The following is a 27,848-nucleotide window of genomic DNA, read 5'->3' on the forward strand; positions in this document are numbered from 1 at the left end:
GGTTCCGGGCTCAGGTGCGTGTTTCCCGCCCGGACGGCGATGAGCGACGCACTTGGCTGATGCAAAGGGGAATCGCGGCTTCTTCCAGAGGCGCTGAGAGAAGCGGCTGTCTCCTGAGGCAGGTGAGGAGCTGGGGGGGGGGAGGCGAGTAGTCGGGGGAGAGGCGCCCCTGCAGCCCACCCTTTGAGCGGGAGGCCTTTGGGCGGGGGAAGAAGACCGTGGGGGGTCCGACCCGTCGCCCAACTGACTCATTATTCTCTCATGTTGCTTCCCCCCCCCCAAAAAAAGACAGGGCCAGCCCAAGGCATTGCTCAGGGACCCACTCTCTTGACCCCCCCCAAAAAAAAAATTAAAGAAAAAAAAACCCCTGGATGTACATTTCCAAAATATAAGATTCTAAAAATAAAACAAAACAAAAGAGAAAATGGTTATATAAGATGAATTAAATTGAATAATGGGCTAAATAATAAGTTTCAAAATAATAATAAATTTCAAATTTGGGGTAAGAGCTTGCTGAACTAATCTAATGGAAATGGAATACAAGAGGGGGAGGGATGGGGAAGTCCTGGAAAGATGTTAATGAAAGTAAGGTCTTAAATGTAAATGTTTCTTTTTTCTTTTCTTTTTTCTTCCATGTTTTGGATTTTTTGGAAATTTTAATAAATATCATTTTTATAAAAATAAATAAATAAAAATAAAACAAAACCTACATACAGCAATAGTGATTTGTGTTGTGTACATAGCTGTCAACGTTTCCCTTTTTTTAAGGGAAATTCCGAATAGGATTCCTCGCAAGAAAAGGGAAAAGTTGACAGCTATGGTTGTGTAGGCTCCTATTTGTTATGTGCAAATGGCTTTAGATATCTGTTAGGTCCAACAGCTGGACTTATAAAAGGCCCCATCAAACCTAATAATAATAATAATAATAATAATAATAATATTTTTTATTTATACCCCGCCCTCCCCAGCTAAGGCCGGGCTCAGGCCGGCTAACAAGCAATAATAAAAACAAGTTGAATGAATACAACTTAAAAGCAAGATTAAAATACAACATTAAATGCAACATTAAAATATTGAAACATTAAAATATTAAATTGCAACCTAGGGCCTCATCAAACCTAAACCCGGCCCTGCCTGGGGCAGACTCCCCCCCCCCCCAAATGCCGACACACACACACCTCTCCCCACCAGGGAAGAAGGGGTGAGGGAAGAACTACAAGCAAGCGGGGGGGGGATCTACATCTGGATCTGCTCCCCCACTGGATCTTGCAGCCTGAGGCAGTTGCCTCACCTTGTCTCCTTTTTAAATTTTTTTATTTGCATTTTTAATACAGAGATAGAAAAGAAAAACAGCACATCCCACATTCCCTTCCCTCCACTTTAAGTACAACTTTCATTCCAATCTGGACTTACAGCTCAATACCTGGTGACTTCACTTCCACCCTTTTCCTGGTTTCTTTATTTTTCCTATTAAATCGCATATTCCAAATTTCTAATCTTCTAATTCCTTCCTCCGTTGATTTGTATTAGTTCCTATTCTGCGGGATTTACTGAAGACCTGCTAGGTTATTTACTTGTTTATACCGGATCCTAAAATATTCAATAAACATTTTCCAATCCTTCTTATCATCCTTTTCTCTTATCCTATTCGTTATACCTGCCAATTCAGCATATTCAAGCATTTTAAACTGCCACTCTTCCTTAGTGGGTACCATATTTGTTCTCCACCTTTGTTCTAATAAGGTTTGTGCTAATAAGGTTCTAGCTACAGTGTTGGCGTATAATAATAAATTCTTTTGTTTTTTAGGGACTTCGGTTGTTACCATTCCCAAAAAGAATGCCTCCAGCTTTTGGGGGAAGATTTTTTTGAATATATTTTTTAATTCATTGTAAATTATTTACCAGATTTCCCTGATTACAGGACCACCACATGTGGAAAAAGGATCCCTCTACTTCATCCCCGCCCCACCCCAACACCTGTGAGAAACCCACAGAAGCAAACCCAGTGGCCCTCTGCCCCACTCACCGATTCCCAGCAACAGATATTCAGTGTTTAGCTGTTGTGGCAATCCCCTTTGACAGTCCTCAGTCATTGCTAATTACAGGGGTGTTTTTTCCCAGCTGGAACTCACCAGAACTAAGTTCTGGCACCTCTTGGGTGGGCACCATTGCTGTTGTAAGAGAACAAGGGAAGCGTTTGTGGTGAGTTCCAGCGTCTCTTTTTTCTAGAAAAGTAGGACCGGCTATATCTTGTAGGAACAAATGCCATAGTTCAGCAGTGTTCCCTGTGTGGGAAAGGTACTATAAAGCCTTTAACATCTTGGGATCTGTTTAGCTGACTACGAGATCTCCTCACCCCATATGTGCCCACTCAACCACTTCCATCGACAGAATTGGCACTTTTACAGGTGCCACATAATACCTGCACTGCATCTTTAAGAACTCTGTCGTTTAGTGTGGCGGCACCGACATATTTGAATTCCCTGCCTATTGATATCAGGCAGGTGTCTTCACTATATTACTTTCGGTGCCTGCTGAAGATGTTTCTTATTTAGACAAGCCTACTCAGATGTTTGGGACGCAGGTGGCGCTGTGGTCTAAACCACTGAGCCTCTTGGGCTTGCCGATCAGAAGGTCGGCAGTTCAAATCCCCGCGACGGGGTGAGCTCCCATTGCGCAGTCCCAGCTCCTGCCAACCTAGCAGTTCGAAAGCATGCCAAAAAAGTGCAAGTAGATAAATAGGTACCGCTCCGGCGGGAAGGTAAAATGCCATTTCCGTGCGCTGCTCTGGTTCGCCAGAAGCAGCTTAGTCTTGCTGGCCACATGACCCGGAAGCTGTCTGCGGACAAACGCCGGCTCCCTCAGCCTATAGAGCGAGATGAGCGCACAACCCCAGAGTCGTCCACGACTGGACCTAACAGTCAGGGGTACCTTTACCTTTACTCAGATGTTTAGAAAGTTTTTAGGAGTTTTAATTTGTTTTGGTCTATTCTATTGTAGTTTTAACTTCCTCGGTGTTTTAAATTATGGTTGTAAGTCTTTAGTGAAAATTTTATTGTCTTGTTTTTCTTGTACAAGCTGCTTTGAGTTTTTTTCTGCAATCAAGCAGTATATAATTTTAATGAAATAAATAATTTTTGATTGTCCTGAATATTCCAACATTCACTGAGTGGCCTCAGATTCTGCTATTATGAGAGACAGAGAGAAATCAACCAATCAATCAGTCTCCCTATCCACTTCCTCCGCACCATGTGTAATCTTATATACCTCTATCATGCCCCAAATGTAGCATTTCCTCATGGGGGAATTTCTTGTTTGGAGTCCCTTTCTGAAGGAAAGAAGACTGGTGTGTCTGGAATATCTTGAGGGGGCATGAGCTCTGCTTCCACTTCCACTATCACCACTTTCTTTGCCGAATGGCAAACATTGTATGTGACCTTTTTGTCCACCCTGAGACCAGGCACTTAGTTTATTAGATCACCTTAACCAAAATATGATTATACAGTGGTGCCCCGCAAGACGAATGCCTCGCAAGACAAAAAACTCGCTAGACGAAAGAGTTTTCCGTTTTTTGAGTCGTTCCGCAAGACGAATTTCCCTATGGGCTTGCTTCGCAAGATGAAACGTGTTGCAAGTTCTTGCGAGTTTGTTTCCTTTTTCTTAAAGCCGCTAAGCCGTTAATAGCCACTAAGCCGCTAATAGCCGTGCTTCGCAAGACGAAAAAACCGCAAGACGAAGAGACTCGCGGAACGGATTAATTTCGTCTTGCGAGGCACCACTGTACTTAGCATTTGTATAGTTCTTGCCAGTGTTTTAAAAACACTTTACATCCTTGAAGTTCACACGTACTATCATCCTTATACCAACACTGCAAGGTAAGTCATCATTATTATACCTCTGCTACAGCAGAGGGGGAACTGAGACAGAGATAAGAGTGGCTTGCCTAAGGTCACCTGGTGAGTTCTTGGCAGAGGCAAAATTCATACCAGAGGCTTCACAATTCATAACCATTATTCAACGTTTGGATTTGGTCTCCCCTAACATCTTTTAAGAAAGGCTATGTTTTTTATTTAAGAAAGCTGTTCGCCCAGGAGAGGGGGCAGAAGGAGTTGCAGGTGGATTTGGAAAACATAGGCAGCTTCCTTACACAAGGTCAGACTTTTGTTCATCTAGCTCAGCAGTTTCCCAGGGTCTTTGGCAAAGATCTTTCCTGTCAGCTGCTATTTGATCCCTCTTTTAAAGGTAATGTGGAGTATTGAAACTGGGACTTTCTGCCTACATAGCATGCCCTGGATTAATGAGCTACAGTCTCTATCTATGCTCCCTAGTGGTCACATCTCCCGTAGCCAGGCTAGCAAAGAGACTTCTTTCTGAGATCCTGGAAAGCTGCTGCAATTCAGAGGAAACCAGTGAATCACTGGTCTGTCATGGCATCTCATGGTGATTGTCTCTCCTGGCCCTATTCCAAAAAGTGTGGTAATCCAATTGAGAAATAGCTTTGCTTACAAGGCTGACTCTGAACTTGTGAGTTGAGCAGGCTGAGAGTCATCAGCATTGTCCCAATTAGGGTTCGCAGCATTCCATGCACAGGTCTTTTTAAGGCATGTATATGTCATACAGACTTTCCATGATTATTGAAGGAATTAATAACATGCACCTAGCAATCATGTCTGTCAATCAATCAAACCTTTATTGCATTAGCATACAGCCATAGCAGGATAAAACAAAAATGCTAGAGACAAGCAACCAAACAAAATTCAAAGCCATATTACTGGGGTTATGACATTTAAATTACCCTAAGACAATAATGTAAAGATTTAGTTGCCGGCGCCGGGAATCTAGAATGCGGATGTATATAAAGCATATAATGGCCCCAAAATAGGCTCGGCATGTCTGTCAAAAAGAGCTGCCTTTGCAGACTAAGCTGTCAACCCCAAAATCTTGGGTTCAAAGTTTGCCTCTTCCACAGAATATGTTAATATTGATCTACTGAGATAACGTAATATAAGTGCTTTGAACACTTAAAGTACTGAGTGCTAATAGTTCCAAGCCTTTCTTACTATTCACCAGACAGTGCTACAAGCTATTTTTTTAAAAAAAGTTAATTACTATTTATTGCTATATTTATATAGCTACCCATCAGCACATGTTCCCGGTACCATTTACAGGGCACAGAGTAAACTGCAATATTAAAACACAAGATAATAATTTAAAGCATTAATAAACGGTAACATAAAACGTTCATTTTTTGGGCAGAGACCTCCCACCAAAATGCAGTCAGTTAGCAGACCAATAAGATAAAACACAGAGTGTACAATAAGAGCCCAAATTGAGAGCTGTGTGCAATCATACCTCGGGTTACAGACGCTTCATGTTGCATTTTTTCGGGTTGCGGACCGCCAAAACCCGGAAGTACCGGAACAGGTTACTTCCGGGTTTTGGGGGTCGCGGAAGCACTAAATTGCGCTATGCGCAGATGTGCCAAATCACAACCCCACATGCACAGATGCGCTGCTGCGGATTGCAGACACTGCGGATTGTGAACGTGCATCCCACACGAATCATGTTCACAATCCGAGCTTCCACTGTATACTTAGACACTTGGAAGAAGGCTGAACTGCTTGCTGTTTTCTGACAGACCATTGTTAGTGATTGAAGTTGCCTCCCAGTCACCTCTCCCCCTGCCCTCCAAACAAACATTTGAAGGGGCACTGTGGCTGACCATCCGTATGAGTATGTTACTGCTCTGGTTTTCACATTTTCTACCTTCTGGGAGGCCTTTCAACAACTATTTCCCTGATAAGGAATATTGTACACAACTTGCGTATTTGCCATGGAACCTCTTGTGTCTTGCAGAGGGTTTAGGGAGTTATCTTAGGGTTCACATATAACAGCTGGGCTTATGGACTCGCACAAGTTGAGAATATGCCCTAGAATACTCCCAATATGCACTTTATTGCACATTGCAGGTGGTGGAAACGGGGAGGGAAACTGCCTTGCAGAAAAGCTAGACAACCATTATTGATTTTCAGATTGAGGAGGCTCTGGTAAGCTTCCAAGGAATTCCAGGGCTCCTGGGTACATTGCCTGAAAATCTGTACTCTCTTGCTTCATTCTGAAAGATTGGGGCATTTTTGCTTATGCTAGTGATTTAACAATACACTGTTAATCATACACTTTGACACGTTAATATTTATTGATTTTGTAATGGAGTGAGCAAAGAACATTAATGTAAATCTTCTTATATATTATAGCAGAGGTTGTCAAACTAAGGCCTGCGGGCCAGATACGGCCCACCAAGCTCGTTAATCTGGCCTGCGAACCTTGCGGATCCTGCCACCCACTCGGTCAATCCCTGCTCTAAACAGGCGCAGCACAGAGGCCTCGCCGCACAGAGACTGACCTCCGCGGCACGGCTTCTGATTGGCTGCAGGAAGCTCCTGCAGCCAGTCAGAAGCCGTGGATGCCTCTGGGCGACGCCCCTTCCTTCCCGCTGAGGCGTCTGACCGGGAGGACGTGGCCAAGCGGGAAGGAAGCGGCAGCAGCACGGAGGCTGCCTCCACCACCCAGGCCAGCGGCATTTGGGTACCGCCTCTTCCTTCCCGCTAAGGTGGCCAAGCGGGAGGAAGCGGCCAAGCGGGAAGAAAGTAACAGCTGCGTGGAGGCTGCCTCTTCCGCCCAGGCCAGCGGCTTGGGCTCTGTGCCCCACCGAGACAGAGGACGCCGACGCTGCCGATGACAAGGCAGCGTCGGTGGCTGCGGTGTGAGTGGCATAGGCAGGGGGCCTTTCGGGAGGGGGTGCTTTCAGGAGGCAGTGGGTCCAGTCCCCCACAAGGTATGAAGGACAGTGGACCGGCCCCCTCCTAAAAAAGTTTGCTGACCCCTGTATTATAACCTTAAAAGGGCAATTAAAATGCAGTGTTCCCTTGTGCTATACAGTGGTACCTCGGGTTACATACACTTCAGGTTACATACGCTTCAGGTTACAGACTCCGCCAACACAGAAATAGTGCTTCAGGTTAAGAACTTTGCTTCAGGATGAGAACAGAAATCGTGCTCCGGCGGCGCAGCAGCAGCAGGAGGCCCCATTAGCTAAAGTGGTGCTTCAGGTTAAGAACAGTTTCAGGTAAGAACAGACCTCTGGAATGAATTAAGTACGTAACTAGAGGTACCACTGTACAAAGAAGGCAGGGATACTGACCTGTTAAAGCAGGAGCCAGGGAAAGTGAGCACCTGTGGGGTTTTAACACTTCCTTAACTGATAGGCTTTCTGCCTTCTGGGGTCTAAAGTTTGCATTTGTGTGAGCAGTTCAGGAATGGAACAACCTGCCTGGGGAGAGTAAAGAACCGCCGGTCTTGTACGTTTCTTAAGGAATGGTTGACTAAGTATTGTCTAATGATGTTTCAAATTTAGTTGTGTGCTCTATCTTGCCATTCGGTGGGAGGTAGCTCTTGAAAAATCTGTTGGCCAGGGTTGTGATCCATAATTGAGGTACACTCAGCATCGCTACCATTTTCTTCTGAGTTGGGCAGGGTGAGGGCGATAAATAAGCAAACATTTACCCAGTGTTACAGAACAGCATTTACAAAGTAAATCCGGGTTTGGTTCTTTTTAGGGCTGTGACCATTGTAATTTCAACATTGTATTAAGGTGAATGTTCTGAGGGTTCTCCCAATCCTCTGGAGCATGGCATGATGCAGGATGTGCATAGGGTGTCCAGAAGCTGATGGCATTTTGTCTGTGTTTTTGGGAAATGATAGTGATAGAGCTTACCAGAGTTTGCATAAGTTTTTGGGAGCTCATCTGAAAAACAAACTGAAGGCTGAAAATTGTAAATATACCCTGTCTTTTCCTCATTTCAAAAGCAGACATTGTATAAGTTTGCCATTTCACTTATTTGTTGAACAAGTAAAATGCATTAAAAATGATTGGCAGAAAATTTCTAAGAAAAATTGAGACTGAAATTAGATCCCATGGGAATAGATTTTTTGAGTGGAGAAGTGGAGATGGAAGAGTTATTACATGTAATTTTTTGCTTAAGCGTAATTGACTAAGGCAAAGCATTTGGCATTGTAATAATGGCATGTAGATGAGTGGAATAGAATTCTCAAAGCATACTATGAAACCCTGTTTTTTAAGTGTTGAGGAAAAAGTAGCAACGATACACCTAGCCACAGAGCTAGGCAGAAGTGTAATTAATAAATCTAAAGCAGATATTCATTTCCCAAGTCAAGTTCCAAGAATAATGGTTTACTCAGCAAGTTAAAACACTAATTGGCTTTAGTTCGATTCATTGTATGGTGTGTGTGTGTGTTCCAGAAGTGATATTTGAGATGCAATCAAGCAAATGGAGGAGTATTGCAGGGAAAAGGGATATTGCTGTATTGGGATTTAAGGAAATTGGAGAATTGTGGAGAAATTGCTGAAAATTCAAGGCTGTGAAAGGATATGCTTACACACTGGGACTTGTGGCTTCCTTTTGAAGGCTACAACAGCACTTTGGAAGTAAGCCCCATGAATATTGCGGGACTTAACTTCCAAGTCTATTCCATTCTGGTTTCATGCATGACCATGGCACTGAAACCATCTTGGTTGAAGACATTTGTCAGGAGAGAGATAGAGGAGTATGAACCTGCTCATTCTCCTTGGTCCCTTGCAGCTTTTAATATTGTTGATCATGGTGTCCTTCTGGAGCATCTCTAGGATATGGAGATTGGGGGCACTGTGGTTCAACAGTTCCTCTTTCCTCTTTCTGTTTCCAGAAAGTAGCTTGGGAAGCTACTGTTCAGCACCATGAGAGTTGTTCTGTGGGGTCCCGTGGGGTTCCACCTTGTTCCCCATGCTATTTAACATCTATAGGAAGCCTTTGGGAGCTGCCATTGGAATGAAATGTCATCAATATTTGGATGACACCCAACTCTTATCTCTCTGTTCTAGTGGGGTGTAGTGGTTAAGAGCAGTAGACTCATAATCTGGTGAGCCGGGTTCGCGTCTCCGCTCCTCCACATACAGCTGCTAGGTGACCTTGGTTGGGCTAGTCACACTTCTTTGAAGTCTCTCAGCCCCACTCATCTCACAGAGTGTTTGTTGTGGGGGAGGAAGGGAAAGGAGATTGTCAGCCCCTTTGAGACTCCTTAGGGTAGTGATAAAGCAGGATATCAAATCCAAACTCTTCTTCTCTTCTTCTGAATCTGGAGAGGCAGATGCAATGTGCTTGCAAGAGTGGTGCTTGCAAGCAGTAATGTGCTGGATAGGGGCCAAGAAATTGAAGTTGAATCCTGAAAAGACAAAAGATGATATGTGTCCCCAGTTTTCATGTACAGGAGGTGGGGAGACCACCTTCCTGGATGGCATTGCACTCCCCTGGAAGGAGCAGGTCCACACCTTGGGGTGCTGTCACTGGAGGCTCAGGTGACCTCGGTGGCTAGGCATGCCTTTTCCCAGCTACAGCACCTGTTGAGGGCATTCATTCCCAGCTACAGCACAAAGGAGAGGGCATTCATTCTCTATGGCAGGCATAGACAACCTTCGGCCCTCCAGATGTTTTGGCCTACAACTCCCATGATCCCTAGCCAACAGGAACAGTGGTCAGGGATGATGGGAATTGTAGTCTCAAAACATCTGGGGGGCCGAAGATTGCCTGTGCCTGTTCTATGGCAGCTCCTAAATTGCAAAACTTCCTCCCCACAGAGGAGAGCCTGGCAACTTTATTAAACAGCTTTGAGCGAATGCTGAAAGCACACCTCTTTACCATGGCCTTTGACACCTGAGATGTATCTTTTCGAAACCCACCCTTTTTGTGAGTACATATATTAATTTTAAGTTTTAAAATTGTTTTTAATGTACTTAAAATTGTTGTGGCCCACTCTGGGACCATAGGGTGAAGAGCACCAGAATGATAATGCACATATAGGAGTGAGCTGTTTAAGTGCTAAATGATGCCCAGAGTAGCATCAGATCAAAAAGATGGAAGGAAGGCTAAGGAACCTTTGCCCTTGATGACAAACACGTTTGTAAACTGACTTGGCTTGAGCAAGCTTCTCTGTAAATGCCATGCCTAATTGCTTCAGGAAAGCCTCTGACTTTGATTTTGGAATGAGGTTTGTTTTCCGGTAATAAAGCTCTGTTGGGCCTACCAGGTGGATGCTAAATATTAAATCGATGTATTCATGTACAGTATGCTTAGATTTAAAAATAAATGTGTTTGAAAAACTTGAATCCTATTTTGTGCGTTTGTACATAAAAATAATGCTTGACCTATGCAACATTTATAAAACTAGCTACCAAAGATTAAAGCATACATTGTCTTTTATCTTCTAGACTCCTCCAGGCTGTTTTGAAGTTTCTGGATAAAAAGAAGCTGCAAGTTGCACTTTAAACTATAAACAGAAAAGATCCTTCACACTCCTGAAAATGGCAGACCTTCAGAATTGTGACTTTTGCTCTCTTAATCCTCTTGAACTGTTTGAACAAGTGACTGCACAAGGAGAAAAAGTCAGATCGCTAAAAGCTGAGAAAGCACCAAAGGTAAAATTGTATTTCATTAACTGAACTCTTAGCAATATTAGTTTTCCAGTTAGAATTTTATTTTAGTAGAATCTAGTTATGCAACTTTCATAGACAGACAGATAGATAGATAGATAGATAGATAGATAGATAGATAGATGATAGCCTTTTAATAAAACTGAATTTCTACATCTACAAGCTCCTTTTAAAAGGGGGGGGGGTGTTTGTTTTTTGAAAAAGGTAGCTATCTCACAAAAACAGTAATTTCTAAGTTCCTTGGTTGAGACTTTTAATATACAAGGGATTGATTTAGAGTGTCCCTTCCAGAAGCAGAAGAGCTCCTTCTGGTTGGTGAAAGGATTGAGATCCAGTGGGCATGCCTACTGGAGGAAAACGGGGAGAGGCTTTTTGCCTCAGTTTCCCCCTTGTGCCTCCTGCATTACCCCCATACTGTTCTAGGGGGTCCTTCAACCCTCTGGAACACTTTTCAGACTGCAAGGGGAAGGTGGGCTTGGCAAAAATATATTCTCTTCCCACCTACTCTTTTTGTCAGCGGGAGTGTCCTGTGTCTGAGTCCAAAATCATTTAAAATTGCCTTCTGAATCCAACAAAGGGTCTCTCTAGTCCAGGATCATATTTTCTATGGTGTTTATCCAGATATATTGGGATAACAGTGCAGTAGTCCATTAATAAGCCCACCTTCTATGAACGTGCCTGGTGTGTGTTTTTTTATAAAACTTGTTGTTTGTGGCCCATGTTTTAGTAATGTATTTGATAGGCTAATTAGTTACCTGGTTATATTTTCAGGGCATTTTAGATTAGTGATAGGTTAGAGACATGGGTAAGAATGCAGTTGAGTGTTGAACAAAGGGCTAAGCCAATGGGAAACAGTGGAAAAGTTGAGTTTTCAGGTGGGATTTGATAGCAGCAGATAGGGGTGGTTAGGGTAAGTCTGTAAAGGAAATATTAGCTTCTCTGCACATTTAAGAACTCTTTCAAGTCCTACAGAGCCCCTACAAGGTAAGTAAATATTTGTATTAGTTTTGCAAGTGGAAAAGTGAAATGGAGACCTTGAGTGACGTTGCTCAAGGTTAGACAAGCAGGTCATTTGGTTTGTTTACATGGAGTTTGGAGAGCCAGCTGCTTCATCTCTCTGCCCCATCCACTTACGTCTTCAACCTGTTATTCATTCTCTCATTCATATGTATGTATGTATATACACACACAAAAAACACACACATGATTTCATGCATATAGAACATTTCCTATTCTGTATAATGTAGCTGCAAGGCCACAGCTTTCTGCATTTTATTAACCTGAACACTGCCTTGTGTGTGTTTTCTTCTTTCACCCCAGGATGAAATTGATACAGCAGTTAAGTTGTTACTTTCATTAAAACTGAGCTATAAAACAGCGACAGGTGAGGAATATAAACCAGGTTCCCCTCCAACAGACTTCACTCCAGTCAGTAATGGTCCAGGAGACACAGAAGATAATGATTTTGTAGACCCTTGGACAGTACAGACATCCAATGCAAAGGGAGTGGATTATGATAAACTTATAGGTACGTGGTGTTCTGTCCATTTTTAAAAGATTTTAAAAATCTATAATATAACATACTCTGTCTGCTGCATTTTTGTCATGAAGTGCTCAGATTAACCAAGTTTTCCATTGTGCTCAAGCGGCCCTTTCTATTTCCAGTTTTTGAGAGGCAGTATTGCTGCCTAACACCATTTGTCTTCAAACCCTTCTTGTGGAGGTTTCTCACAAGCCACAGTCAGAAGCAGAAGGCTGAACTAGATATTCCTCAGACTTGATCTATCTGGTCTTATTACAGATAGGTAGCCGTGTTGGTCTGCCATAGTCAAAACAAAATAAAAAAATTCCTTCCAGTAGCACCTTAAAGACCAACTAAGTTAGTTCTAGGTATGAGCTTTTGTGTGCATGCACACTTCTTCAGATAGGTATCTGAAGAAGTGTGCATGCACACGAAAGCTCATACCTAGAACTAACTTAGTTGGTCTTTAAGGTGCTACTGGAAGGAATTTTTTTATTTTGTTTTATCTGGTCTTATGTTCAGCATTGCCTTAAAAGTCTGTCTTAAGGAAAGAATGAAATAATGAGAAATTTCAGAGGGTGATTTGTGCTTCTAGGGCAGCAGTCAAAAGCACACTAACTAGAGAATATGAACCATTGAATCTGATGGCACTTACCTCTGAATAAACTTTCTAAAGGTTGCACTATAACTCTGATGGCTTTTACTGAGAATGAAGTAGCTCAGTTTGAAAAGGGGATCAGGAATCCGATTAAAGAAGAGTGTAGATGTAGTTTTGTACATTTTTGTAGACATTTAAGGGTAATGGTAAGCCAAAATATTTAACAGTTCCCTTGTTTTTATTTGGAGTGGTGGGATCATGTTGCTATGCTGTATTGCTAATTCAATGGTGATTTAGATAGCAGCATATCACTGCTGAATGTATCTATAATTTTATATTGTATTTTTACCTATACAGTGTACCCTCAGGTTGCAAACGTGATCCTTGCGGGAGGCACATTCGCAACCCGCAGCACCACGTCTGCGCACGCGCGGGTTGCGAATCTGCACATGCGCAAAGCGCTGAAACCCGGAAGTAACCTATTCCAAGCCCGAAAACACACAACCCGAAGCATCTGTAACCCGAGATATGACTGTACTGTACTATGTGAATATGCTTTAAGTCACTTGAAGACCTTTTTGTGTAACAAGCAACTAAATAATATAAAAATAGTAGTAGTAGTAGTAGTTGTAGTAGTAATAATAATAATAATAATAATAATAATAATAATAATAATAATAATAATAATAATAATATCTATTGCCCATTTTGGTTGTCTTCAGTTCGATTTGGCAGCAGCAAAATTGATAAAGACCTCATCAACCGGATAGAAAGAGTTACTGGGCATAAACCACACCACTTTCTACGCAGAGGAATCTTCTTTTCTCATAGGTAAGTAGGTTTAATTGCTGGTTTGTCAGCCTCTTTCACACTTTGTACAGTTGTACCATGTACTATTTCACATACATCTCTGCCAGAGAAAGCAAAAGCCAACTTTCTTGTGGGGTGAATGGTAAAGGAGTCTTGCATAATTATTTAAATTGCATAGCTGGGGTGTATTTCCACTGCATGCAAGCCCCAGTTGCACTATTTAAATTACAATATTTTCCTTAAAACACAAATTGTAGTCACAAAAATGGCATGTTGCCTTCTTTGGCACTTCTCATGCTTTTTTCATTTTGTCAAGCTCATCTTTTAAAAAGTCAAACTCTGTATCTTTACTTTTCTCCAGAGATATGAACCAAATTCTTGATGCCTATGAAAATAAGAAGCCATTCTACCTATACACCGGCAGAGGTCCCTCAGCAGAGGCAATGCATGTTGGTCACCTTATCCCATTTACTTTCACAAAGTAAGTAACTCTGGAAGTATATAACATTTCATATTATATATTTGCTACTCATTTAAGACAACATACAAAGCACTAGACAATCAGAACCTGTGATTCAAAGAATTGGGGCTCAGATCCATGAATGGAAGGAAATTTATGGATGAGTTCTTCTTTCCCCTTTTGCCTATTCAAATGAACCTGGTGATTTGGGGGGGGTCCTCTTGAAGACCATGGAATGATGCACAGGGGTGGGCATTTAGGGGGAGTTTGCAAAAAACACACACACACACACACAACCCGGCAGAGGCACCTTTTGTAAGCAGAAATAGGGCTGCAATTGCTACTGTAACTCATGAATAGGCTGGGCAATGCCAAATGTGAATCCCTTCCTTTCTCTCTGATTCTCAACTTTGAAAACTTCTGTTTTCTTCGCTCCAGCCCCCACTTGCCCTATGCAGCATGGCCAATGGCCAGGGATTACGTGAGATGCACTCCAACAATGCCTGGAGGATCACATATGTGCCCTCCCCCAAACAGCACACCCCTTTAGGACACTGGGCGACTTTGGGGAGATTTCATTATCCTATTACTTGAGTTCATGGCTGTGGCTTCTGTGTACATGGGAAACAAGTTACCTCTGCTCAGCTAGGAGAGATCATTCTCTACAACAGCATTGGATAACGTCTGGCCCATGGTCCCTGAGGCTGTTTTGGCCAAGCCACACCCACCTGCCCTACAACCGATGCCATATATGATGTCAGGTGTGGGGCTGGGAAAGATGTGGTTGAGCAAAAGGGTACTGGCAGGCACCACTGATCTGTAGCGCCTTCAAAGCCCTTTGCACAGTACTTTGCAAGCACTGACAACCAGTTGATCATCAAGGCACGCAAACCACATGGGGAAACATTTGATACCATTGTTATGTCAGGTAATTGGCAGATGGGTGCACCCACCCATCAGGCTTGCCCTTCCAGGGATAGGGAGGTTAAAACCTCCCTATAGGTCATAACCACAGCCCAAAGGATTATTGGTCATCCCCTCCCATCTTTGGAAGAACTGTACGGTTCCCGTTGTCTTAGGAAAGCAAACAATATCCTGCAGGATGCATCTCACCCGGGACACAGTCTGTTTGTACTACTGCCTTCTGGCAGGAGATACAGAAACATCAAGTCAAGGACAAATAGACTGAAAAATAGTTTCTATCCAAGAGCTGTGGCCTTCTTAAATGCAGTAACTCGATAGTGTGACCTGGGAGTTTGATGGGTGTGGGTGTGGGTGTGGCTGGAATGTGGTTTGTTTGGTTGTTGTTGTTGTTTTGCTTTTGTTGTTTTTAAGGGATGGCATCCAATTTCGTTGCACTTGTGCAATGTTGCACTTGTGTAATGACAATAAAGAATCTATCTATCTATCTATCTATCTATCTAAAAATCTGACCTCCTGGCCAGATCCATCTCCCCACCCTTGTCTGTAACATTGTTCTCTGTCTTACCTGCCACAAAGATAAGCACCTTGAACTAGGTGACAGACGTCACCGTAATAAATGTACAGATGTGGATGAGCAGAAGAACCAAGGTAACAACACAGAGAAATGTAAATGTTTCTGCAGTTCCACTCTGCAGCAGCCGAAAGAACAAAGGGCTGCCCAGGGAATTCTGCTTCTGCTTCTTGATTGTAAGTTGAGAGGAAAAGAGGGAGTTTGAAGACTTTTTTAATATACACAAAACAGAAATTGGATTCTCCTGCTGCACAAAAAAATGACAGAAAACACATAATGGGACAAGTAACATAACCACATTAATCTTTGATACGATTCAATGGCCAGCAAAACTTTACACGGATAAAAAAACTGACTGACATCAAAGATGGGCTCTTGCAATAGCTCAGTGGATTTTTTTATTTTATTTTGTGCAGGACTCCGTCAATACAGTGCCTTTTATGTATGGCTACTGTTGGGCCTAGTCTGGTGCAAAATGCTGTGGCTAGACTATTGATGGAGGGGCATATTATGGCCAGCACGTAACCCTGGGTGCTCAAATGCTTGCACTGGCTGCCAGGTTCAAGGTTATTTTTATTCATTTACAACGCCCTTAAAAACTTGAATCTAGGATACCTCAGGGACTGCCTGGTCCCTTATTTCACCACTTGATCAATAAGGTTGTTGGAGGAGTCTCTGTTAGTGGTCCCCCATGACTCAGAAACGTAGCTTGTACCACAAGGAGCTTAGTATTGTGGTCCCAGTTTTGTGAAACTCATCCTGTAGAACTTTCAGCACTTACTAAAGACATTTTTAATTCTAGGACACTTATTAATTTTACAGCATCAACACATTGTTAGTCTTATTGTATTGGGTCTCCCATATACCACTGTGATTAAGCAGTGTACAAATGGTTGAAGTAAAATGAATAAATGTTCCTTCCTGTTCCTCATGCCATATCATGATCTGCTTTTGAAATCTCTTTGTTTCCCAAGCAGTTTGCTGGAAAGCACCACTCTGAAGTCCCCTTCTGCTTGTGGAACTAACTGCATGTTTCTTTGAATTCTTTCAATTTTTCTAAGTATGAATGCAGATTTAAAATATTTTTCTTGCTGTTTGCACAACCAAGTAGCAGTGAAAGGAAATGCGCTTTACCCATTTCTGTGATTACATGACACAATTGCAGCATTTAGTATCCAGATAATTTGGCAGGCTTGATCCAGTCTGGAGGAGCTACTCTGCCTGCAAATTTCATCCACTTCTGCCAAATGGGGGGAAATTATAGCTGTTTTCCAACATGGAATAGAAACAAAGCCGCTTTTCCCCAGCATGGATTTGATCTCTTCTGAAGCACTTCAGATTGAGGCTAGTTGTTTTCCAAAGTGCCTGATTGAGGTTCAAATCAAATATTGTGGACATTGCATACCCATAGTGTGCATAACCACATCTTTAAAATAAATTGATTTAGGAGAGTCTTTGCAGCTGAGAAAACGATTCTGTAAAGTCTGTCAAAGGAATCTGAATAAATTTAATTTCAACCCAGATTGCACTATTGTATAAAGATTACCATGTTGGCTAATGATTTAACTTGAACCCACCCTAAAGCTAAATCTGTTTCATTTTTTTTAACCAGGTGGTTACAGGAAGTATTTAATGTTCCCCTAGTCATACAGATAACTGATGATGAGAAGTACCTGTGGAAGGATATGACACTTGAGAAGGCTTATCAGTGTGCTATAGAAAACATCAAGGACATTATAGCCTGCGGATTTGACATAAATAAAACCTTCATCTTTTCTGATCTGGAATATTTGGGGTACATTTCTAAGTATTCTTTGAAACTTTGCATGATCAAAAGTCTTCTGTTGTTTTCTGTGATCTCAAACTTTCTATCAAATTTAGCTGGGGTGGCAGGGGGAGATGAACCATTTTGCCCAAGATAACAAGATGCAGTACATGGCAAGGCATGACACATAATAATAATAATAATAATAATAATAATAATAATAATAATAATTGTACCCCACTCATCTGACTGGGTTGCCCCAGACAGTCTGGGCGGCTTCCAGCATATATGAAAGCATAATAAAGCATTAAACATTTAAAAACTTCCCTATACAGGGCTGCCTTCAGATGTAAAATAAGCTTTGTTCAGTAAGAAGAAAGGGAATATTACTGAAAAGTAATGCTCCTACTAAAGAAGGAAATAGCAATGCCTATTTGATCACTGCTATCTGCGGAACTTGCACTTTTAGAAATGATGTATAATGTTCAATTTGCAAGGAGTCTGTCTCGACGTGGCAGCACCTGTGCTTGGGAACTCCCTGCATGTAGACCTTGGTATATTCTCATACGCACCTGCCGAAAACCTATTTCAGCAAGCCTTCCCAGAAACATAATTAAACCGCCTACATTCATTTTAAACATCTTACTGATTTTATTTGTGTTTTTACTAATTATTATTATGTAATAATAATAATAATAATAAATTTATTATTTATACCCCACCCATCTGGCTGGGCTTCCCCAGCCACTCTGGGCGGCTTCCAAAAAAATATTAAAACACTGTAATACATCAAACATTAAAAGCTTCCCTAAACAGGGCTGCCTTCAGATGTAGTAGTAGTAGTAGTAGTAGAGGGAGATTTGATTAAGCGGTTTTAAAAATTTCAATAAGTAAATGCATTTTTCTTTGGGTTCCATTACACCAGTTAACCCAGTGTGTCTTTATCACGCCCTCGAGCCTTAAGAAAGAATCCCAGAGTGTTAGGTCATGCATATGGTTATCATATTAAGTGCCAGTAAGTGGCGTAGTGCTTCTGCAACCCCTCGAGGTCATTTCAGCTTCAGAGGAAATAGGAATTTATCAAAAGGAAACCAGATCTTCAACAGCGCTTGATTGTTTGGCAGGCCAGCAAGGAAGCTGCCTGTAGTTTTCCGTAGAGTTTTAATATTCCAGGGATTGCAGACCTGAGGACTGTAAAATGTAAAACTTTTGAGTCAATCTGGCTCCACTCCTTTTTTTTTTCTTTTCTTTTTTAAGTACACTAGTCTGGTTGGAGAGCATAATCACCGCAGTCACTGCCTTTTCTTGGTTTCATCTTAATTGTAGCCAGGGAGAGGGACTGAAAACGAAAAATTCTTTATTTACAGACGCCCACTGTAAAACAGCACCTGAGATATGGGAACGGCCATAGGTCAGTGGTAAAGCAGCGCTAAATCCCCAGCGTTTCCAGGTAGGGCAGGGGAAGACTGCTGCCTGAAATCCCATAGAACATGGGTAGGCAAACTAAGGTCCACGGGGCAGTCCCGCAGACAGTCCAGGAATCGTCGAATGGATCACCAGCGCACACGTTCTTACCCTCCCTCACACGGCGGCGGCGGCACCTCCTCCCTCCCTCCTCCTGGCTTCTCCCCGCCCTGCCTAGAGGAGGAAGGGGGCTGGGCTTTGTTGGTGACAGCAGCAGTAGCACTTGAGCGGCCACCATTTTAAGCAGCCCCTTTCCGGAGCCCTTTCCTGTGCCGCTCATCGTCCCGCCGCCGCCAGGTAAGCAGCCACTGGGGCTCGTGATACTCTTGCATCATTTTTTCCCCCAAAATATAATCCGGCCCCCCACAAGGTCACAGGGACAGTGGACCGGCCCCCTGCTGAAAAAGCTTGCCGACCCCTACTGTAGAGCTACTGCCAGAGACAAGGCTAAGCAAGATGGGCCAGTCATCTCCATCATCCTCGGGCAGCTCCCTGGGTTCCTATCATAGAAGCAGATGGCGTTGCACAAATAAGCTTTACGTGTACTGCATGTGTTGTCTCTCTCTTGGCTTGGAAGCACATTGACTGCAAAAGTTGGTCCCTATCATTTACAAATATTCCTTTTAGGCAGCAGTTCAAAGTGACCTAGAATATTTTTCCATACGTTTTTGGTCAGAGAAACATGGTATACTTTCTTACATACAAACATCTTAACCGGGAGCAGTTAGCCTATGGCCCTCCATAGGGTGACCATTGCTGTGTTTATAATTAAATCTTTTAATTATGTTCTGTTCGTTACTTGGTTTACAGTGACAAGCCTACAAATAGCCTGGTCTGAAAGGGGCATCCCAAGACAATTGCAGTAATTATGCATTATTTTTACTTGGAGGGAAAACAAAAGACTGCTGAGAAAGTACTGAATCGGAGCAAAGATAATTTACTATAGTTGTACCTTGGTTTTCGAACAGCTTAGTTCCTGAACGTTTTAGCTCCCGAACACCGCAAACCTGGAAGTGACTGTTCTGGTTTGCGAACTATTTCTGGAAGCCGAACGTCTAGCAGGGCTTCCGCAACTTCCGATTGGCTGCAGGAGCTTCTTGCTACCAATCAGAAGCCGTGCTTTGGTTTTCAAACGATTTGGAAGTTGAACGGACTTCTGGAATGGATTCTGTTCGACTTGCAAGATACGACTGTACTATCTTAGTGTCATAGTGATCTTTGTCAACACCTTTTTGGGGGCAGGGGAATAATAAAAATATTCCTTTGTAAATGTTCTTTAAGTATAAATAATTTGTATCTGTAGTTCTGTAAATAAATAAAAAGTAGAATAGATTGTGGTGCTGGCCTGTGAATATTCTCCAGAAGACGTTATTTTCCTTGTCTAAATTTTTAGTTTTGACTCCCCTTCTTTCTCAGGATGAGCCCAGGATTCTATAGGAACATTGTTAAAATCCAAAAGCATGTGACATTCAACCAAGTGAAAGGAATCTTCGGTTTTACAGACAGTGACTGTATAGGTGAGTTCCTGATAGGTTTCTAGCAATTCATGAATAGAAGCAAAAATACAGTGGGAGTTGTGCAGCAACTATTACACTGGGCAACAATTTTTTACTTTTTGAATGTTGTCTAGATTTCTACAACTGATTTAGGGTATTTTTGCACTGCCGAATCAGGAAATGGCATCCGTTTCTCTCCATCAGGTCAGGTTTACTGTAAACTGAATGGTGGGCATTGATAAAGGTAAGTACACGTAAATTGCATGTTGCTTCACCATTTTTCAAACTTCAGGGCTTGAACTTCCCTTTCTTGGAACTCCTGGAATGCTCAGCAGCAGGGAGGTCTCTCTTCAGAGTCCAGCAGTAATCAGCCATCATGACTGTGTCCCAGCGACCCTGATACCTGGTCTCATCTCTTTCATGTCCTGATGGAATCTCTCCCCCTGCTCGTCACTCATTGAACCCAGTTTCTCAGGAAACCGGTCCATATGTGAAAATAGGTAGTGTATCTTGACGCTCATGTTGCAGCCCAGGTTTCTGAAAGCAGTCAGCATGTTGTTGACAAGTTCTGCGTAGTTTCTGGGCTTATTGTTGCCAAGAAAGTTCTTCACTACCAGAACAAATGCCTTCCACGCTTCCAGTTCCACTTCGTTCATTGAGTTTCCGAACTCTGGATCTCTGATGAGCTGACGGATCTGAGGAACGTCAAAGATGCCAGCTTTCAACTTCTCCATGGTCAATCCTGGAAAAGCCTGGCACAAGTAAGTGAAGCAGTCACCATCCTTGTCCAGAGCCTTGGTGAACTGCTTGATTAAGCCAAGCTTGATGTGCAGCGGTGGGAAGAGTATTCTGTCTCTGTCCACCAGAGGGTCGTTGATGACGTTCCTTTCTTTGCAAGGCACCAATTCCTCCCGCACAGGCCAGTCCTTCTTTGTGTAATGCTGAGCACTGTCCCTACTATCCCACATGCACAGAAAACATGGGTACTTGGTGAAGCCAGACTGTTGTCCCAACAAAAAGTTCACCATCTTCAGGTCAACACAAATAAACCACTTATGCTGATCATAACCAATTTTCTCCAGCACATACTTCACCGCTTCATAGTTCTCCTTCAGTGTAGTCGAGTGAGCCAGGAGTATAGAGGCAAACTGGTTGCCGTTGTGTAGCAGAACACATTTCAGTGATCGCTTGCTGCTGTCAATGAACAGTCTCCAATCTTTGGGTTCGTACTGTGGCACTCCAAGCTTGAGCAGAAGCTGTGCAATATCTGCACAGTACACCAAGTCCTTCTCTTCCGATAAAAAATGGAGGTACTCTTGATGCCTGTTGCGGAAGAAGCTGATGCGAGCACTGTCAGAGAGGAGGTTTTTTTCCTTCAATCTGGATGCCAACAGTTCGGCAGAGTCCTTTGACAAGCCGAGGTCACGAACTAGATCATTCAACTCCTTTTGGGAAAATGGATGTGGAGCATCATCTTCAAGAACTACTTCTTCTTCTTCATGTCCTTCAACACTGGAGGCATCTTCGTCACTAATGTCAGGAAGTTCTCCGAAGATAGGCACTGGAATTTCATCACAATGAGCTACAGGACGACGTGCTGATTGAAGATCAGGATACTACGTGGGGCGGCTGCCCCATTAACTTAGTTTTGATCCCCCAACTTTATGCTTTGCCACACCAATTTATGGGAGATTTCGAGGTTTTATGACTTCAAACTGATCCCTTTTTGACATAATCACCCAGAACTATCGGACCTGAATACTTCTTGTCATTAAAATAATCATTTCCAATCAAAACAATTATTTGACATGGCATTTTACCCCCAACAACTTCTAAAATGCTCCACACAAGCGTACATGTGAACAAAAACATAAAAAGACATGTGGCCATAGCTCAAAAACTTGTGATTGTGCAAAACCAATGTGATTTTTGGATTCAGCGCATCAGATTCATCCTAAATCAACTGAAAAAACGCAGACAACAAATTTGTTGTTGACCAGTGTTATCAAAGAATCAGGATCAGTCTCAGCCTAACCAAGGTTGTTGTGATAAAATGGAGGGTGGAAAATCTTGTCAATCACCCTGAACCCCTTGAAGGAAGCACAAGATTAAAATTCCATCAGTAAACATACTGGAAATTTTTTTGTCCTTGTTAAATTGTGGAATAGCTGGTGCTGGCACTCCAGTCCTAGGTGCGCTTTTGTCAGCTGCCTCAGAGCGACTCACAAAATGAAGTCTAAAGCCATTAGCTTGCTGCTGAAAGCAAACTCACAAATGTGTGTGATTTGTTCCCTTCCAGGGAAAATCAGTTTTCCTGCTATTCAAGCAGCTCCATCCTTCAGCTCATCATTTCCACAGATCTTCAACAACAAGAGCAACATTCCGTGTCTGATCCCATGCGCAATTGACCAGGTAGGAAACTCTTCTTTTTAAAATCTTTTAAAACACTTCCATTAAATCTATTGCCGCTGGCCAAAAAGCTATATAATTACCAGAGCTCAATGAGTTCTGCGTATCTCTTAATTGCATCCTATAATTATATAGCTTTGGATCGTAAGATAACTTAAAGAAGTCCATGGAACGAATGCTTCCCTTTCCTCTTGCAAGGTTCAGTAATGCTTAAAAAAACACTTCTTCACACAACACATAGTTAAACTGTGACAGTTGCTCCTACAGGTGGTCATGAGGACCACCAATTGGGATGGCTTCAAAAGAGGATTATACAAATTCATGGAGAATAGCGTTACTGATGGCTACTAGCCATGATGGCTGTGCTCTGCTGCCTCTGTTGGACACAGCAATGCTTCTGAGCACAATTCAAAGTGTTGGTGCTGACCTTTAAAGCTCTAAACAGCCTCGGTCCAGTATACCTGAAGGAGCGTCTCCACCCCCATCATTCTGCCCAGACACTGAGGTCCAGCTTTGAGGGCCTTCTGGCGGTTCCCTCGCTGCAAGAAGCCAAGTTACAAGGAACCAGGCAGAGGACCTTCTCGGTAGTGGCACCCGCCCTGTGAAACGCCCTCCCACCAGATGTCAAAGAGAGAAAAAACTACCAGACTTTTAGAAGACATCTGAAGGCAGCCCTGTTTAGGGAAGCTTTTAATATTTAATAGACTACAGTGGTACCTCGGGTTACATACGCTTCAGGTTACAGACTCCGCTAACCCAGAAATAGTACCTTGGGTTAAGAACTTTGCTTCAGGATGAGAACAGAAATCGTGCTCCGGTGGTGTGGCAGCAGCGGGAGGCCCCATTAGCTAAAATGGTGCTTCAGGTTAAGAATAGTTTCAGGTTAAGAATGGACCTCAGGAACGAATTAAGTACTTAACCTGAGGTACCACTGTATTGTATTTTAATATTCTGTTGGAAGCCACCCAGAGTGGCTGGGATAACCCAGCCAGATGGGCGGGGTATAAATAATAAATTGTTGTTGTTATTTATTATATCAGTTGGTGGAAACCATTGGAGGGGAGAATGTTCTTGTGCTCAAACCCTGCTTGCTGGTTTCCCACAGGCAAACCGTTCAGCCACTGTGAAAACAGGAGGCTGGACTAGATGAGCCATTGGCCTTATCCAGGGGGCTCCTCTTACGATTTAACAAATAACAAGACGTCGTTCTCTGTTCCCAACAGCAAATCATCAATTCAGAGCTTCGCCAGGTTCAGCTTATCTATTGTGCCTTAGATCCTGAAAGAGACTTTCTCTTTGCTATGTAGTATTTTGCATCACTTGAACTCACACAGCAAACAACTGTGAATCATTGGTTTTCCGCTTCGCACACAAGCCTGTTCCTGCTTGTTGTTTTCCAGGATCCCTACTTCAGAATGACGAGAGACGTGGCCCCTCGGCTCGGCTTTTCCAAGCCAGCGTTGCTGCATTCTGTCTTCTTTCCAGCCTTGCAAGGTGCACAAACAAAAATGAGCTCTAGTGACCCCAACTCCTCTATTTTTCTCACTGACACACCCAAGCAAATAAAAACAAAGGTAAGAAAACAAAAGTCGGCAGTGTATACAATTATTTTTCATCACACCTGGGTTCCAGTGCACCATCTTACTTTTACAAACTGCTTACCAAATTTCTTTGTTTCCTTGCACAGTTTGTACCATAACAAATATCTGAAGCTAATCAATATTCTGAAGCTGGCTGGATCACACACACAGTGAGCTCCTTGCACTCTCAGATAAACTAGATGTAATATTTAATGTACTAAACATCCTGTTTGCTCATCTGGCACAGGCCTGGGGCTGACGTCAATGTTCACCTGGTGGTGTCACTATTTAAAAAATAATAATACATGCTTTTAAAAGATTGACACCTTGTGATGTAAATCAAGCTACCAGAACTCGTTTTGTCCTAGGCACCAGAAATCACTTGCTACAAGGTGGCTGTTGCTAGGCAAGTCAAGCTTAATGCATCAATCTGTGTTGAAGCTGCTGTGGTTTGTAATCTCAGACCGCCTGGCTCTGAATGGACAAGTCAACTCTCCTCTTGAAACATGGTTCATTTAGTGTGTTCCAACATGAAGTCTGCAGACCCCTGAAGGCGATCCAGCATGACTCTTTGCCAGGGAAGTGCACTGGGTGTGTTGCAGTGTGGTACATGGATAAAGAATTAAGCACAAAACAAAGGTTTAACAAGACAAAACAAAGGTTTAACAAGACAAAACAAAGGTTTAACAGGACAAAACATGATTTCTTGGCTTTTTTCTGAAATACCTTCAGGTTACTTCACATGCTGTTGCTCAAATACCAGATATATCCTCCCAGAGAATTTAAGAGCAAACTTGCCAGTCAGTTTCAGATTGCCATCTCATGACAAATAATTTTTTTATCATTCAGCTGTTTAATAATGGATAGAGGTAGGAGTTTTGCTTTGGCATTAGGTAGGGCTTCCCTTATTTTGTGACATGAGAATCCAGTGTGTTGCATGAATCTCTTATGCAGAGTTCCAGTACTTATCAGGCACGTGTGTGTGTGTGTGTGTGTGTGTGTGTGTGTGTGTGTCTGCATACATATACCCTTTGGCATAATGCCATATGCTTACTCATTTTACTGTATTGTATTAATTTATTCCCCAGCTTTCATTACACCCTGCAAAAAGTTTATATTCAACAAATTGAAAAAATTAATCTCAAAATAAAAGCCCCCTAAAAACCATTATATAAACCCATGTGTGTGTACACACACACACACACACTTTTAGTCATTCTGGCCTGCCACTTAACCATAAGTTGTCCCACAGATGATCAAAAAAACATGTCTTGTTTCTCGAATGTTTAGCTTGTTTTCCAGCTGCTTGTCCTTTGTAGTTTGGTGAGCATCTAGGGTAGGGTGCTCAAATAAACCATAGTTAAGGAAGGGTACTGAGATCACAGTTAAATCCTAGTTAAAACACAGCAAGGTTTGTAAAGCAAAAAAAATTTCACATCAAGATTTGTTGGCGCTAAGCAAGCCATGCTTAAGCTTCTGAGCAGGAGTAACACATAACAGCCATGGTATAATAAACTAGGCCATGGTGGTATACTATGTCCTGGATTATTTGAGTGAGCTGAAGAATGATGTGTTGACAACCTCTACATGAACTTGATGACCACTGGACTTTTCAAGCATTATGATTCTTGGAGTTGCTCCATGACAATCCCTTCTGACTGGATTTGCAGAATTTCTTTATATATAGTTAAAAGTAGCTCAGAGTAGCTGAAGTCCTTGGATCTCTATTCCAGATCAATAAGCATGCCTTCTCTGGTGGCAAAGACACAGTGGAAGAGCACCGGAAATATGGGGGTAACTGTGATGTGGATGTGTCCTACATGTACCTCACCTTCTTCCTCGAAGATGATGACAAATTAGAACAAATCAAGCAGGTAATTCTTATCTCTCTCCCCCCACTCCCCCAGGGCGATGCCTCACTACCCAGATAAAAGCACATAGGCAATCACGATTTTGCAATAGCAGCTCAACAGATTTTATTCCCCCTTCCTGGCAGTCCTCTATATCTTCCTCTCCTGGGTCCAAATTGACTGGCAAGTTCTGGGTGTGGGCTTCGTTGTGTGTGTAGCTTGGTTGAAAGAATGGAAGCCACATAAGCACTCTAAAAACGATGGTAGCAGAGGCAGTAGCTATCATCTGTCTCAGAGAATGTCTATTATTCCTACACAGTGGGAGAGAGCCTGTGTTAGTCATACTCAGGCTAGACTTCACATCTTCACCCAGCTTTGATGGCAGACTGTACTCGCTGCAGTTGCCAGGCATAGGCTGAGCATCAGGAAAACCCAATTATGTTCTGCTCTTATTTGACCCTGTTTGTGCATGCAGTTGAAACATTTTTAGGGCCTCCATTTAGCTGTGTTGGCAGCGAGTTGACGCTTCCTTCTATGCTCTGTAAATTTCCCATGAAAGAAGAATGTACAATCAGTATACAAATCACCCAGGGGAAAAATTGCAGACTTTTCATCATGGCGGGTTGTTGAGGCATCAGAACCCATCCTTCACTCCTGATTTAAAAGAGTAGGAAAGTCCACAAAAGGTATGCAACGTTTTGTACTAGTGCAAGAATTAGCCCTAATGCCAATGGATACCCCTCCCTCCCTCCATGCACACCATCACCAAATCTGCTCCAGAGGGTTGGGGAGAAATGCATGGAAGAGATTTGGAAGAGATTTGGGGCATGCATGGGGGGCGGAGAGGAGAACTTTCCATCACGCACAAAGAAATCCTCACACTGACACAGTATTCACCTTTGTGCTACATTGAATGCAACCCCATCCTTCTTCCTCTATGCTCTGAACACAACGCAGTGGCTTAAAGTAAGAGGCAGCTAATCTCTGCAAAGTGTTCCTCAGTAAGTGCCCTTAGGAGTAATAATAAAAAAGTCCTCACTGAGTCATCAGCTCAAACCTCTAGGCCTTAAACCAGGATCCTCTGTGCCTAAAATTTTCCCTTTCTATGGCAGCTCGAGAGATATGTCAGAGGGAATGATGTATGTAATTAAGACAAAACAGATTGCTTTGCTTGCCAGCAGCTGTTCCTTCCAGGAGACTTGCAGGAGGGTTCTTTCCCCAGATGTTACCAGATATGACCCAGGCATTCTCTTGGCAGGCCTATGCAAGTGGAGCACTGCTGACAGGAGAACTCAAGAAGGCGTTGATTGAAACACTGCAGCCCTTGATCGCTGCTCACCAGCAAAGGCGAAAGCAGATCACCGACGAAATAGTGAAGGAATTTATGACTCCGCGGAAGCTGGCGTTTGATTACTAATTACAGAAGTGCATGTTGATTTATCAGTACACATAGAGCACACTTGATTGGTGTTGCCCTAGCCTCTCGTCTGCCGCCTCTCCCTAACAATGTACCTCTCTGCTTCTAGCAAGTTACTTTCAAAGTTGCCCTCCGTTGTCACCAGTGACTTTGGGAATATGTAGTTTGTGTTTGGAAAAAACAGACATTGGCCTAGGACCTCATTTGACTAATTACGGGTTAGCAAGATAACCCGATCACCTGGAAAAGAGATGCGTTGTCAACAAGAGGACCCTATGTCATGGAACGCAATATTAAGAAAAACGCTGATTACAAAGGTGGTGCAATGCCAGATTCTGCTACCGTGGGAGCTGTGATAGGCATGTTTTTACATCTAGCAGCTGTGCCTGTTTCAAAGATAAACTAAACTCTTCCATCCAGAATATACATTTGTCTTTGT

At 42.7% G+C, this 27,848-nt stretch overlaps 1 protein-coding gene across 2 annotated transcripts; it reads left to right on the forward strand.

Moving 5' to 3' along the window:
• The first annotated feature begins 18 nt into the window (after window positions 1-18).
• WARS1 (tryptophanyl-tRNA synthetase 1) lies at window positions 19-27,833 on the forward strand. Of its 2 annotated transcripts, XM_081863284.1 has the most exons (12): window positions 36-122; window positions 2,122-2,202; window positions 10,322-10,528; window positions 11,864-12,071; window positions 13,386-13,494; window positions 13,835-13,954; window positions 17,041-17,223; window positions 20,074-20,174; window positions 22,453-22,565; window positions 23,963-24,136; window positions 25,876-26,016; window positions 27,251-27,833. In XM_081863284.1, exons 3-12 carry the CDS (start codon window positions 10,415-10,417, stop codon window positions 27,407-27,409), a joined length of 1,422 nt encoding a protein of 473 aa, XP_081719410.1. In that variant the 5' UTR covers window positions 36-122; window positions 2,122-2,202; window positions 10,322-10,414; the 3' UTR covers window positions 27,410-27,833. The 2 variants fall into 2 exon arrangements, with proteins under 2 accessions (XP_081719411.1, XP_081719410.1); XM_081863285.1 differs by lacking the exon at window positions 2,122-2,202 and having other exon boundaries at window positions 19-122.
• The last annotated feature ends 15 nt before the right edge of the window (window positions 27,834-27,848 follow it).

This window comes from Podarcis erhardii (genome assembly GCF_964252035.2).
Source record: "Podarcis erhardii genome assembly, chromosome: 1".
Lineage (NCBI taxonomy): Eukaryota > Metazoa > Chordata > Lepidosauria > Squamata > Lacertidae > Podarcis > Podarcis erhardii.